Genomic DNA, 16,400 nt, shown 5'->3' on the forward strand with positions numbered 1-16,400 from the left:
GGTGATAAATTACATCTAGCATAGTACTTGTCACATACAAAGACAAAGAACCAGACATTACACAAGTTGGAAAACAAACAATATCTTTTTTAAAAATTCATTAAATATCAAAAATTGACCATGATGACTAATTCGTACATCTGATCCCCCCCCCGAGAACATGCATGTTGCGCATCAGTTACAAGTCTTCACCAATAAATCTATAGCATAGCAATATTTATAGAAAGCATATGTTTGCTGTGTGAAGGCAGCCGACATTTACATGAATGTGCATGATAGCCCACACAAAGGGATGTCACGCACATTTTGCTTGGTGCATGTGCACAATGTGTATTGATATATATTGCAGTCATAAATCACATTGTCCTTTTATCTGTGTTTATTACATAAATTTGCCAGTGGGTAAACCAGTTGTTTAGTTGACTGAGTTTGAATACAGCATGACAAGCTAAACTAACCAAAAAGAATATTTCGTCTTTTTTTTTTGAGAAAAAAATAAAATGAAAATTGAAAAAATGAATCTTAGAAGTAGGGAGAAGATAACATCCAATAGCAGCTTTGATGTCTGACTGTTGAAATTTCATAAAGTGACATCTTTAGGGGTGAGTGGGGACAATGTCATTTCAGTACTGTTTCAGGAATGGTAAAGTTAATTTACAAAGCATTACCATAAAAAATCATTAACATTTCTAAAACTGGAAATAGACTCAATATCTTCTTTACATTTGTGCAATAGGCATTGAAGGTATGATTTAATTTCTCTTGTGTATCTTAATTAAACCACACCCTTCTGAATATAAGATAGGTATGAGATGCAGAATGAAAATTTTTAGCATGTTGTGCACTTAGACCTACAGTATCCTGAAAATTCTTTCTTTAATATTGTCCATTTTCAACATCTTGTCAGAATGACTTTTTCGTCATCCAGAAAATCTTCGAAGTAGCTATAACCCCATTACTGATGAAGATTGAAGTTTATAAAGTGACAAATTACAACAGACTTGCAAGGGAATTTTTAGGAAAAAATTTTCCTTATAGCAGAAAAAGGATAAGAAAAAAAAGAAGGGGAGAGGGGAGGGAAGAAACACCAGGTATCTATCCTTTTTAAAAAGAAATATGCAAGGAAGAATGGAAGAACTATTGGAATTCAATATTACACGTAATGAGGGGGTAGACGGGCCAGATACTGGTACAGGAAATCTGGAGACATTACATAATGATGTGTGTATATGTCCTGTCTAATCATCTCTATGTTACTCAGCTGATGGAATAATATATATAGACCACATGTTTCTAAACTGACCGACAAACAGACTTTTATTTTGGCTTGACAATATATTCCATAGGACCTTACTGTATTTTACCGGTATAATATATAGACCACATGTTTCCAAACTGACTGACAAACAGATTTTTATTTTGGCTTGACAATATATTCCATAGGACCTTACTGTATTTTACTGGTATAATATATGGACCACATGTTTCCAAACTGACCGACAAACACACTTATATTTTGACTTGTCAATATACTCTATAGGACCTGTATTATACCGGTATAAGCCATGATTCGTTAAAGTGCGAAGAAACAGGGCAGAAATAGGGGTAAGGTTATAACTGAATCTGGCCCTACATCTAAGAAACAACCTTATTTTACAATAGAAAAACAAGGTATCAACTTTTATCAATCTCTGTAGTTGGCATGGTTTAAGCACCTGATTGCTCATACAGTGGGAGTACCCAGGGACAAAACATATTATCAGTCATGTGACCCCACATACATGTTTCCCATCCTATTGGAAATTGAACCCTGGTTGATTGTGTGAAAGGTAGGTGTGTACACTGGGCCACCTGACCAATTTCTTTCTGGGAACACATCTACCCCCACTATTGGATCAATAAAAGTGTAATAAAAATTACAATAAAGAAAGCAGAAGAGAATGTAATCATCCAATATTTCAGGCATTCACAAGTATGTAATTACTAAAATATCTGTGAAGGTTTAAGTTAAAAATAAACAACAGGTAGATATTGTTTGCTATAATTCTCCAGTGAAGTTGTTAATGTTGACATTTTGGTCAGTCGTGAATACTTCAGGAATGTTCTTTGCACTTTCAGACAAATTAACAAACAACACAACACAACAAAGCAGCATATAGAAATGAAAATAACTCCATCATGTGGCTTTTCATCAAGTCATTCATATTGTCAAATTATTTCTGGTCATTCAAATTGTCAAATTGTTTCTGGTCATTCAAATTGTCAAATTGTTTCTGGTCATTCAAATTGTCAAATTGTCACATTATTTCTGGTCATTCATATTGTCAAATTATTTCTGGTCATTCAAATTGTCAAATTATTTCTGGTCATTCAAATTGTCAAATTATTTCTGGTCATTCAAATTGTCACATTATTTCTGGTCATTCATATTGTCACATTATTTCTGGTCATTCAAATTGTCAAATTATTTCTGGTCATTCATATTGTCAAATTATTTCTGGTCATTCAAATTGTCAAATTATTTCTGGTCATTCAAATTGTCAAATTATTTCTGGTCATTCAAATTGTCACATTATTTCTGGTCATTCAAATTGTCACATTATTTCTGGTCATTCATATTGTCACATTATTTCTGGTCATTCAAATTGTCAAATTATTTCTGGTCATTCAAATTGTCACATTATTTAAGTATCACATGATGACAGGAATGAAAATATGATAAATGTCATCTCTAAACATTGCAACATCAAAATTTCTATTAGTAATAGTGTAATTCAAAGGACAAGACAAACATCCAGCACATGTAGAATTATTTCTACATGTAGATTGCACCAGGCAGATAAAAGATTTAAAGTTTATTCATGAAAAAAAAAAATTGTGCTGACCGATCAAATTTCAGTGATCAGTTTGAGATCTGACAGCAGACAGTTAGTACCTGTTTCCACTCGTCTGAGTTAGCAATTTGATTTCTAAGTAATATATCTGTTTATGATTTACGATGTATAACTGGAATGAAAGGTAGGGACTATTACGATAGCATGTGCTAATACAACTTAATGTATTTGTGATCGCTGCTATTGATAAATATTTTACCTGTATCTACATGTAAATATATTGTAAGTTTCTATTGAAAAAGATTGTTTGTCCGTCTCAGGTGTTCATCTCAGCAAGATATATCATAGAGCGAAGAAGTATTATGTGATTATGCCTCGTCTGTCTTACTTAGGATAAGTAATTTTGTTAACAGTGTTCTAATTACTGTAGACGTAGGTCATGTTAATACACACTGTTTCTCGGTGTAACTTATGACAAATATGTATATAATCATATGTGAGATGTGAACCATTAATGAAACTGTATGAATGAATTGATTAACATGTCATCAATTGTATGATGCTGGTCAAAGTGTTGATCATTCTCAATGTTTTATTTCAATTTGTTAAATGTGCGTTATTGTCTGTGTTTCTATTGAAGGTTATGTTTTTAATATATTGCAGATGAGTGCCTTCTGTCTATATCTAAAATAAAGAAGAATCAGACTGGAACACTGAAGCAGAGACTCTGTTGTTTTTTTCTGCTAGTTACATTATGAAAATGCTTCCAAAAAAGCAAGTATCTCTAACTTTTATTTCAATTACCTTGAATTAGTTCACATTCATCAATTAGTACAATAACCTATACAAATTTCATCAACATAGCAGCCAATCTAGGGGCCATAACTCTTGCTATCCTAATGATACTCATCCCATGCTGAAACATAAAGATGATGTAGGGGAGAGCACTCTTACCTCATCACAGGCAGGACACCGAGGTCGAATGAGTTCAGCATAGTGTCGTTGGCAGTAGAGTTTTTTACTGTGTAGACAATAGACCAGATCCACCAGCAGTTCTTCACACTGGACACACACAAAACAGGCCGGGTGCCAGCATACATCCTGGCCCATCTTACTGGCATATACAGCTAGGTCTCCCTCTTCCATCTCCCCCTTACACATGTAACACACCTGTAACAGGTAAATATACTTGTAACAAATGCATTACATATAAATATACAGGTAAATATACAAGTAACTCACCTGTAACAGGTAAATATATACCGTAGGTAACATACATTTACACAAATATATAGACAACGCATCTTTTACAGGTAAAAACATAGGCAACACAATCATTACAGAAAAATATACAAGTAATACATGTTTTCATGGTAAATATAACACACTTGATACAGGTAAATATACAATTAACACACCTATAACAGGTAAATATCCAATTAACACACCTATAACAGGTAAATATACAGGTAAATACTTGATACAGGTAAATATACACATGTGGTTACATTCATATTTGTATTCATCATAAAAGTTAATCAAAATTACAGCGACTGGGTTGGGTGAAATAAATTACAAATATCAAATGATGAAACTGTCTTAACTGTTGCCAGATGTTGCAAGCTAATCATAAGATTGAAGAAAAAGAAATAATTGTTACACTTCTGGCTTGCATAAAGGAATATTTGTAATTGCCATTCAAGCATGTGTGTGAATTTGTTTTAAAGATTATTAAACATTATACCAAGTACCAAAATGTTACACATGGTATTTTTACCTTTCATTTGGTGTGATAAATCATCTTCAAAAGAATGCAGTGCATATATGATCAAGCACACAGTAGGAAGTGTAGCTTGGAGATTGAGGCAGTGAGGGATCTGTTCCCAATAACATGTAGTACAGCTTGTGTACACAGAGGACTTTTTTAACATAAAAGTACATGGTTTCAAGGGTGAACTAAGCAAATGTAAAATATCAACTTTGTAGCAAAGTTATTTTTAGAACCAGAAATTAATATTATTTATCTGATAAAATTAGATTATGGAAGACTGAGTGCTTGACTCCGCCTCACAATATTCAACACAATTTTGTAAATAGTGGCTCCTTATAAACATCTAATAGCAATAATCTATGTCTAAACAGTCTCTAGATAGGTTATTATATTATTGTGCTTTACACTGCACCAAGCAGACATCAATGAGGTATATAAATTCAGTTATAATGCACAGAAGAAGATAAATGATAGTTATGTACATAATAATAATAGAATCAGTGAAATGGATACCAGTATTTATGTAAGGGGATGGTGTATAGTCAGAGGAATGATACCAGTATTTATGTAAGGGGATGGTGTACAGTCAGAGGAATAAATACCAGTATTTATGTAAAAGGATGGTGTATAGTCAGAGGAATAAATACCAGTATTTATGTAAGGGGATGGTGTACAGTCAGAGTATTTATGTAAGGGGATGGTGTACAGTCAGAGGAATGATACCAGTATTTATGTAAGGGGATGGTGTATAGTCAGAGGAATGATACCAGTATTTATGTAAGGGGATGGTGTACAGACAGAGTATTTATGTAAGGGGATGGTGTATAGTCAGAGGAATAAATACCAGTATTTATGTAAGGGGATGGTGTACAGTCAGAGTATTTATGTAAGGGGATGGTGTATAGTCAGAGGAATGATACCAGTATTTATGTAAGGGGATGGTGTACAGTCAGAGTATTTATGTAAGGGGATGGTGTACAGTCAGAGGAACAGATACCAGTATTTATGTAAGGGGATGGTGTATAGTCAGAGGAATAAATACCAGTATTTATGTAAGGGGATGGTGTACAGTCAGAGTATTTATGTAAGGGGATGGTGTACAGTCAGAGTATTTATGTAAGGGGATGGTGTATAGTCAGAGGAACAGATACCAGTATTTATGTAAGGGGATGGTGTATAGTCAGAGGAACAGATACCAGTATTTATGTAAGGGGATGGTGTATAGTCAGAGGAATAAATACCAGTATTTATGTAAGGGGATGGTGTATAGTCAGAGGAATAAATACAAGTATTTATGTAAGGGGATGGTGTACAGTCAGAGTATTTATGTAAGGGGATGGTGTATAGTCAGAGGAACAGATACCAGTATTTATGTAAGGAGATGGTTTATAGTGCTTGGAGTTTGAGATTGGAAATCTCGGACAATTTAGATGTAGAATTTGATCAAGAGGTATCAAAATTGATTTAAAACACATTGGTACATTTATGTTGTAAAAGCTGTAAATTTGGAATAGTTGTATATTAACTTTTTTTTCCAGCATGAAGAAAAATCACCAAAAAGAGATTGATCATCCAAATGAAAATGAATATAGATTGGGTAAAAAGAATATCAGATAGATTCATCCCACGCCAACCTCCACAAGTTACGCAGTAATGATTTATGAAAAAAGGAGCTCTTTGGTGTTAATTTGAAGAAAAAGAAAGCATACAATTTGTTTGCAGCTGTATGATTTTAATGGAAAACTGCAGTAAGTATAAGTCTGACAATACATTTCATCATCAAGGGTGTATAGTAATATATAACAGTGTGTTATAGTAATTTGTTAGTGTTTGAGTTTTCATCAAAATCCTGTGAGGAATGAAGCAGCTTTAGCTGTTTATTATTCTCTATAAATAGTAATAGTGACTTTGACCCAGCAACCCTGAAATTTGAACTTGCAAAAGACATTTTCATGTGTAATGAGGTAATGAGGTAATGAGTATATGAAATTTGATCAAATCCCTCAAGGAATACCTTGATTAGAGTGATAACAATGCTTTTCTAAAAATAGTAAGTGACCTTAAGCTTATAGTATACCCCGAAACTATAATTTGTAGAAGAAACTATAAAAGGTATAAAGGAGGAATATAGGTGAGGCTAGAGATGGAATTGATGATTGGTTGATTCAAACCTGATAATAATTTATTGAATTTAATGATTGACTAATTTCCCTTTAGTTAACTAATAAGAAATTTGATTATACAGAAAAAAAAGAAAACAATCTGATTCAGCTGGTAAACCATCAAGTATATAGCAAGAGACTGCCTCTGAAACGAAGATGCACTGTCTGAATATCTTCTTCAGAATTTGTGAACAGCTGTTTTTCGGCTCTCCTCAATCCTACCTTTTCTCCATCTCCTTTCAATTTCGTTAAAATTGTACATTGATAAAGCCCTACTTTCTTTCAAAATTTCAAGAAATTATAAATTTTGAACAGTTCAGGAAACAATCACAACACATGAGCCCTATATGTTTACCGTCAGGACTGGAGTCTCCTTGACAAGGCCTATATCCATGGCAATGTTGTCACGCAGCTCCTGGAATATCTTATACTCTTTTTTCTCCATAGCGTTAGCCAGCATGTTGTTATAGGTGACAGCAAGATCCTGTTTTGGCAACTGACGAATGAGCTGGAGGTCCCTGTACCTCTCCCCCGGGGAGCCGATGGCGGGAATTTTGTTATTCGGCAGCTGGTCCATATAGTCTTGGATCTGTATTTAAAATGACATTTTTTTACTTTACAAAAATCTTTTTAAAAATTCCTTCAATTATCATTAAAACTATAATGTTCATATTACTGTAATATATATCGGACAGAACACAACGCTGCAACAGATGACAAGCAAATTTCATATTCACTATACTGTATTTATATAGTTGTACAGATTCCTTTACAATATCTTATTTATCTGGCAGTGAACTTGGGGTTGTTGATAAGCCCACTCATACCTATAACAGATCAGTAGAAATAAGGGCTATTTCTCTGCCCTGCAATACTTTACCCCACCCCCTAACTTTTAATTTGTCAAATTTGCATAACTCATTTACAGCTGATACTTGATTTCTAAACAAATAGATGTTACCTGGTAATTATTTTTGTAATTTATATGTCATCAACCATTCCAATATTTCAAACCTGTCACAAATTTGTCAGTCATCCAAATGATTTTATAATTTTGTAATTATACTGATAAGACCAGGGGAAATCACGGAGGTAAACTTCTAGTGTACAACATTTACTATTTAAAACTCTCTGTCCTGGGAATATCAGTAAATGTATAAAATTTAATATCTGTTCTGACTAGTGCTGTATATCTATAACCCATTCTCATGAATATAAATCAAAATACACCGACACTTCTACTCCCAGACTGAAATTGAAACTCTGAACAAATATAGGAACATCAGGATACCACAACCTCAGATCGGTCTTACAGAGAACCACTTTTCATAATACAGAATAGACGGTTATTCATAAATTTGTCCATAAAATAATGACACACCTGTGTGTAAGATGTCCTTTCTTACATCAAGAGTGAGAAATTTTAATTTTAATATAATTTGATCGCTTTAAAAGAAATTAAAAAATTTTGATCGCTTTAAAAGAAATTTTTAAAAATTTTGATCGCTTTAAAAGAAATTAAAAAATTTTGATCACTTTAAAAGAAATTTTTAAAAATTTTGATCGCTTTAAAAGAAATTTTAAAAAATTTGATCACTTTAAAACAAATTATAAAAATTTTGATCTTCAAAAATTACCAGCTATACAGTATTTATCATACAATATGCCCAGAGGACGAACACATAACAGATAACCTTGGACTCAAAGTAAAAGGTAGAGCCTGTTTTGTGATTCAAAAGGACTGCCAAAGGACTAGAAAATGTCTGTATCTCCGCTCAGTTGGTTAGAGTTTTGATGAACAGAACCTCAAGAAAAGATCTGAGGAGCACAGTTTGACATTCCTTATCCCTGGAGCTTGAAGTTGTCAATCTGTGCTTTTGTGGTTGTGTCCTTTAGCAAGACACTTCATCCTAATTGCTCCGGATGGCATGCAACAGGCCTCCCATATGTTGTTCAGTGAAATAGCTATCAGCTTCTACAGGGAGATCGATCTCAAAATGACCCTGACTGTTCATAGGCAATAAATCTAGCAAATAAACAACAGCAATAGCAAACAGAGACCAATTTCTAGAAACAGCAACAGTGCATGACCTCTAAACGCAAACTCATTCAATGTCTTTTCCTAATTTTACTAACCTTTCAGCAAAGTTTATTAAAATCCCTGAAGAAATGAAATTATTTAGAGTAGTGCTGCTGACTTTCAAAAAATAGTTTCAGTGACCTTGACCTTGATTAAACATCATTGTAAAAATTAATTCTTTGCAATTTAAATCACTGATTTGATTAATTTTCTTGATAAAAATAATTGTTACCTTGACCTTATAACTCTGGAACACTTGCTCATTCGAATAACGTTGCATCATTGTTGACCTAGTATAAAGCTGACTTGGAAGTTATGAGTGGTTAATATGACATTGTGTGATTGCTGACCTAGTATAAAGCTGATCTGGAAGTAATTAGTGGTTAATATGAAATTGTGTCATTGTTGACCTAGTATAAAGCTGACCTGGAAGTTATAAATGGTTAATATGACATTGTGTCATTGTTGACCTAGTATAAAGCTGATCTGGAAGTTATGAGTGGTTAATATGACATTGTGTCATTGTTGACCTAGTATAAAGCTGACCTGGAAGTTATAAATGGTTAATATGACATTGTGTCATTGTTGACCTAGTATAAAGCTGACCTGGAAGTTATGAGTGGTTAATTATGACATTGTGTCATTGTTGATCTAGTATTAAGCTGATCTGGAAGTAATTAGTGGTTAATATGACATTGTGTCATTGTTGACCTAGTATAAAGCTGACCTGGAAGTTATAAATGGTTAATATGACATTGTGTCATTGTTGACCTAGTATAAAGCTGACCTGGAAGTTATAAATGGTTAATATGACATTGTGTCATTGCTGACCTAGTATAAAGCTGATCTGGAAGTAATTAGTGGTTAATATGACATTGTGTCATTGTTGACCTAGTATAAAGCTGACCTGGAAGTTATAAATGGTTAATATGACATTGTGTCATTGTTGACCTAGTATAAAGCTCACCAGGAAGTTATGAATGGTTAATATGAAATTGTGTCATTGTTGACCTAGTATAAAGCTGACGTGGAAGTTATGAATGGTTAATATGACATTGTGTCATTGTTGACCTAGTATAAAGCTCACCAGGAAGTTATGAATGGTTAATATGACATTGTGTCATTGTTGACCTAGTATAAAGCTCACCAGGAAGTTATGAGTGGTTAATATGACATTGTGTGATTGCTGACCTAGTATAAAGCTGATCTGGAAGTAATTAGTGGTTAATATGACATTGTGTCATTGTTGACCTAGTATAAAGCTGACCTGGAAGTAATTAGTGGTTAATATGACTTTGTTTCATTGTTGACCTAGTATAAAGCTCACCTGGAAGTAATTAGTGGTTAATATGACTTTGTTTCATTGTTGACCTAGTATAAAGCTAACCTGGAAGTTATGAGTGGTTAATATGACATTGTGTCATTGTTGACCTAGTATAAAGCTGATCTGGAAGTATTTAGTGGTTAATATGACTTTGTTTCATTGTTGACCTAGTATAAAGCTGACCTGGAAGTTATGAGTGGTTGATATGATGTGAGCATAAATCTGAAGAAAAACAAGACTAAAAGAATACAAAAATTGAAAATATAAGTCCACACTGAATAATCAATACATTCTCTCTTTGCTGTCTTCATCATGACCTGCGTCAGTTGAATTAAATTTTCATCTTGAAGTTTTATCATGGTATATATTGATCGAAATCATCGCCTATCCTTTCGTATATATTGTGGATTGTTTAAAATCACTTATTTTCGAAGTTCTGTCAGTTTCATCAAAGAATGTCTTCAGTGATGTTGTCATAAACATTTGTGACAACCAATCAATTCTTTATCAATGAAGATGATTAATATCCTTTGCAACACAACCTTGCCGAAATCTTTAAAAATTTATTATCTATTTTCCAGACAAATTAACCTTCCTACAAATTGCTCCTAGCAGACTAAACACAGCCAAAAATAGAGTTTTTGTTGACAAAGCAAGATAAAAATTGTTAAAAAATGATTATTTACACTAAACACGTCTGTGCCCTGAGGACAAAGAAACCAAACGTGGTTTAAGATAAAGCCAAACGACACATACCATTGAGAGATTATAATATTATGTTGTTTGTGTTATTAGTTCTACATCTGTAACGTAACAACTGCAACTAATTGGAACAAAATCAGACAGCAAAGAACAGGATCATTGTCAGTTTGAAGCTTGTCAGGTTAATCTGCAAACTGCCCTGCCATGAATACATGGTTATGCACTTCCTTGGAGGTATTTCTGAGTATCATCAACCCTTGGCTACTGTCAACATTGCTGACACATTGTAATACAACTGCCAACACTATGATTTAATTTACAGAATGTGCTGTTTTTCATTTTCCGCAAAAAAAATGTGTATTTAGATGGATTTTGGCATGTTGTAGTAGTGCACAATCTACGAAAGACTGGGGTTATATATAAAACAAACCTCACAGGTTAAGTATTAAGCTAAATCAGACATAACATTCAGGTTTTTGGTGGTGAATCAACTGATGTACTGTAAGAGTGAAGCTCATGAATATGCATTGTTACGATTATGTAACAAATGATCTACTACCATCACCTCTTCTCTAACTTGTGAGACACTCAACATTCAGACAGCAATGCACCTATGAATGAATCTAACTGATCTTACAATACAAAACAATAGCATGACCCTTAATTCTACACAGTAAGTGCAAGTTTTCAACTGTCTTACGACTCTTTAGCAAAACATCATGGTTCCCAAACTAAATCTAAGGTGCCTTGGTGTGAGCCTAAACACTCACTAGTTGCTGAAAAAGAGAAATCATTTATATGTGTTTAAATAAATGGACTTAATACCCCAGGCAAATTTAAATAAATCTTCACTGATAGTGATTTCACAAGCCATCACAAGAATGTGTTTGTATGAAAATGTGATTTCATCTCGTTTACATTGCTCTTTCTAACAAACCAATACATTTTAACGACCAGTAGGTGCACTGCCTCTCTGTTCTTGTTTAAAAGTAATTAACCTGTATGTACCCAGAAATGGTAAATGCAGTCTGCCAAATCCTTTGATGTGGCGCCCTGCAGTAGCACCACCCAATTACCACTTGATGTTTACCCTACCTGCCTTTGTTGTTTAGAAGGAACAAAATATTTCGGGTTAAACTGTTCTTCAGCAATGTCAGAAGTAACTTGGCACATAATACATATCTATACAGGGCAGACATTCATTCACGTCTGCTTTTTGCATCCAAAATCAAACTTCCATTATGTTTGTTGTATTTTTTCTTCTAGTTCCTGATGAGATATTTTTATCATAGCGTGAAAACCTGACATTTAGTGTTGAAATAAAACATTCCCTTACAAGATTCTGTCTTACTGTTTTAGTGTTGGTATTCAATTGTTAGCAGATAACACTACAAAAGACAGAGCCATGCATCCTATCAGCAGCAATACACTTCAGATTATACATCTTAGTGTAACCCTAACAGTATATTGTGTTTACATTGTACCCTATAGTATACTACTGTTTAATAAACCAACAATATACACAAATCACCTTGACAAGGTCACCATCATCTTTATACCAACAACATACACAAATCACCTTGACAAGGTCACCATCATCTTTATACCAACAACATACACAAATCACCTTGACAAGGTCACCATCATCTTTATACCAACAACATACACAAATCACCTTGACAAGGTCACCATCATCTTTATACCAACAACATACACAAATCACCTTGACAAGGTCACCATCATCTTTATACCAACAACATACACAAATCACCTTGACAAGGTCACCAGTATCTTTATACCAACAACATACACAAATCACCTTGACAAGGTCACCATCATCTTTATACCAACAACATACACAAATCACCTTGACAAGGTCACCAGTATCTTTATACCAACAACATACACAAATCACATTGATAAGGTCACCAGTTTCTTTATACCAACAACATACACAAATCACCTTGACAAGGTCACCATCATCTTTATACCAACAACATACACAAATCACCTTGACAAGGTCACCATCATCTTTATACCAACAACATACACAAATCACCTTGACAAGGTCACCATCATCTTTATACCAACAACATACACAAATCACCTTGACAAGGTCACCATCATCTTTATACCAACAACATACACAAATCACCTTGACAAGGTCACCAGTATCTTTATACCAACAACATACACAAATCACCTTGACAAGGTCACCATCATCTTTATACCAACAACATACACAAATCACCTTGACAAGGTCACCAGTATCTTTATACCAACAACATACACAAATCACATTGATAAGATCACCAGTTTCTTTATACCAACAACATACACAAATCACCTTGACAAGGTCACCATCATCTTTATACCAACAACATACACAAATCACCTTGACAATGTCACCATCATCTTTATACCAACAACATACACAAATCACCTTGACAAGGTCACCAGTATCTTTATACCAACAACATACACAAATCACCTTGACAAGGTCACCATCATCTTTATACCAACAACATACACAAATCACCTTGACAATGTCACCATCATCTTTATACCAACAACATACACAAATCACATTGATAAGGTCACCAGTTTCTTTATACCAACAACATACACAAATCACCTTGACAAGGTCACCATCATCTTTATACCAACAACATACACAAATCACCTTGACAATGTCACCATCATCTTTATACCAACAACATACACAAATCACCTTGACAAGGTCACCAGTATCTTTATACCAACAACATACACAAATCACCTTGACAAGGTCACCATCATCTTTATACCAACAACATACACAAATCACCTTGACAAGATCACCAGTAACCCCCTAACTCATTATTTATATAAACAAGGTACACATTCCAACACTGAAGAGGTCAAGGTCACTGAAGCATACAGTTTCTAGATGGAGCTAAAACTAAAATATAATTTTACAAAATTAATGCAAGAGGCCATTGGAGAACCCATGGCCATACCTGCCAACTTTTTCTAAATTCTCACCGGAGAAAGTGTGTCAAAAACATTTTTGTATAGCCACAATACCTTGCACGTCGCGACATTTGTGACAAAGGAAAAATTAATTAATGTATATTTAATCAATACATCTAGATAACGTTATATTGATAAAGTGCATGCTTTACTATACTAAAACAACAAAACATATCTTAATTTTTTTTGCAAATAAGGTTCAACTTGGAATTTATTCATTTCAATTCTCAGTTCTCATTGAACTCACATAATATAACAGATATTAAGATTGATGATCATCTTTTTGGTTGTTAGTAAGGATATGTATTTCTAAATATCATGCTTTTGAAAGAATTTGTTTTATTGAAAAAAGGAAAAAATAATATCAATCATCTCATGAAATTTTAAGCTTTCATTTTTATTAAAATGTTACTGAGAGTGACAAAAAAAGATAGATTGTTTCATAAAATTCAAAATGTTTTAATCTAGATCTAATGGTCTATGATATTTGAATTTCTTAATTTACTGTGAAATATATACTAAGACCATTATCATTTTTTTTGTGGAGAACCAAACATGCTTGAAATTTTAGTCAACTTAGTGAAATATTTCTTTGATCTGATTTTTTACTCATAATACCAACGTTTTAAAGGACTAATGTGGTTAAATTTCTGGTATTGATAGAGGAATGCTTGCACATTGTTACATCAAAAAGATTGTTTTTCAAACCATTTTCTTGTTGAATTTTTTATTTGACGAAATAGGTAGTATAAACATGGTAATAACTACTTAATTCTCTGTATAATGATCTCATCTTAATCAGCTACTTACTAGGGCCTGGTCCTGAGTCCTGACCAACGGGCTACCATTAATTAGGTAGGGAAAAATCAGCCATGTAGAAGTGTGCTCCCAAGCAAAGTGGTATTGGGTAGCACTAATTAGATAATTGGGTAGTGTACTCACCTAGCTAGGCATTGATTATGTGGCCAGATGGTCAGTCTTACCAATTTGACAAATATAGCAAGGTTACTGATGATCTACTCAGCAGGATGTCTGAAATTGGGAGATTACCCAAAATTTTATCAATCTGATCGGGAGGCGGGGCGGGGGAGTGAAAATCGGGAAACACCTTACTGAATCGGGAATGTTGGCAGGTATGCATCATATCCTTCCTTTAAGGTAAGAATTAATTTTTACCTGTTCACTTGAGAGGCCAGGGGGCACCCATGTGTACCCCTCCTTTATTGTTTGGTCCTTGGTGACTTGTGAGTTTGGGTCATCCTCTCGTTTCCATCCCAATCTGTCCCGAACATTTACAAAATTCTCGTTGTAGATATCATGAGCATCTCTTGGACACTTGCAAGTATGACATGTGCTCCTGAATAATAAAAATATATGAGTGTTATGATGTTGTTACAGTTCCAAGGCAATACAAAAACTAGAAATCCCATAAGAAAAAAGAGATCCCAGAGGGATCTCGACACCCACCATTGTCTGATCTTTGTTTGCTCTTTGAAAGTTGGATCTTTTCCCTTCATTTCTCTTCTTTGTTTTTGCTCTTAATGATAAGAAATTTTAACATTCCTTTGCAAAAATAATGATGATAACCTTTACCTGCCAAATCCAAAATGGTCGCCTGGAAGCCATTTTGTTTCATCTGATCAGTCCCAAAATCAAACAGGAACAGGTAGAGACCAAAGGGAACTTATGTATGAAATTTTAGAGAGATCCATTCAGTGCTTCTTAAGAAATAGAGATTAAAATCTTTACTATGAGAAATCAAAGATGGCTGCCCGACTGCCATTATGTTTTTCTGATCGGTCATAAAATCAAACAGCCACAACTAGGGATCAAGAGAAACATACACATGAAAATTGAGAAAGATCTATGCTGTAGTTCTCAAGAAATAGTGATTACAATCTTTCAAAGTCAAAATCCAAGATGGCTGCCTGTCGGCCATTTCCTTTTTCCTGAACAGACCCAAAATCAAATGGGCACAACTAAGGACAAAGAGGAACTTACTTAAGAAATTTAAGAAAGATCCATCAAGTAGTTCTATAGAAATAACAATAACAAAAAATGTTCTTGGATGGATGGACGGACCACAGACGTAGGGCGATTTGAAAAGCCCACCAACTTATGATAGTGGGCTTAAACAGGTCATGAGAAACTTCTCTGCTTCACACTGAAACATTTGTTGAAAATATTATTGTGTATGTTATTAATCTATGACTTCTTATGTTAAAGCACTAAAAACACCTGTATTGTTTCCAATAAATTTCTGATCTACCTCCCATTCCAACCTGACCATCAAGGTCTATCTGTATCTATCCATACACAACAGACCCCAGAGAGACCTTGATGCCAATCATCATATAATCTTTATTTGTTCTTTAAAAGTTGGATCTTTTCCTTTCTTTTTTTTTCTTCCCTCTGTTTATGACATTTAAAAATCCCTCAAAGAAGTAGGAATAATATTCTTTAACTGCTGAATCCAAGATGGTTGCCTGCCGCCATTTTGTTTTCCTGATCAGTC

At 34.0% G+C, this 16,400-nt stretch overlaps 1 protein-coding gene across 1 annotated transcript in view; it reads right to left on the bottom strand.

The window, feature by feature from the left end:
• Positions 1-3,740: 3,740 nt before the first annotated feature.
• The window catches only part of LOC132561024 (prickle planar cell polarity protein 3-like), a 47,912-nt gene continuing 35,252 nt past the window's right edge, over positions 3,741-16,400 (bottom strand). The window contains exons 3-5 of the mRNA XM_060225743.1: positions 15,062-15,242; positions 7,123-7,356; positions 3,741-4,004 (exon numbers count right to left, since the gene is read on the bottom strand). Of these exons, the coding sequence (XP_060081726.1) occupies positions 3,741-4,004; positions 7,123-7,356; positions 15,062-15,242 (679 nt within the window). The remainder of the gene's footprint in view (positions 4,005-7,122; positions 7,357-15,061; positions 15,243-16,400) is intronic.

The sequence above is a fragment of the Ylistrum balloti genome, unplaced genomic scaffold, assembly GCF_031769215.1.
Source record: "Ylistrum balloti isolate Yb309-2 unplaced genomic scaffold, AGI_CSIRO_Ybal_v1 Utg371138, whole genome shotgun sequence".
Taxonomy (NCBI): domain Eukaryota; kingdom Metazoa; phylum Mollusca; class Bivalvia; order Pectinida; family Pectinidae; genus Ylistrum; species Ylistrum balloti.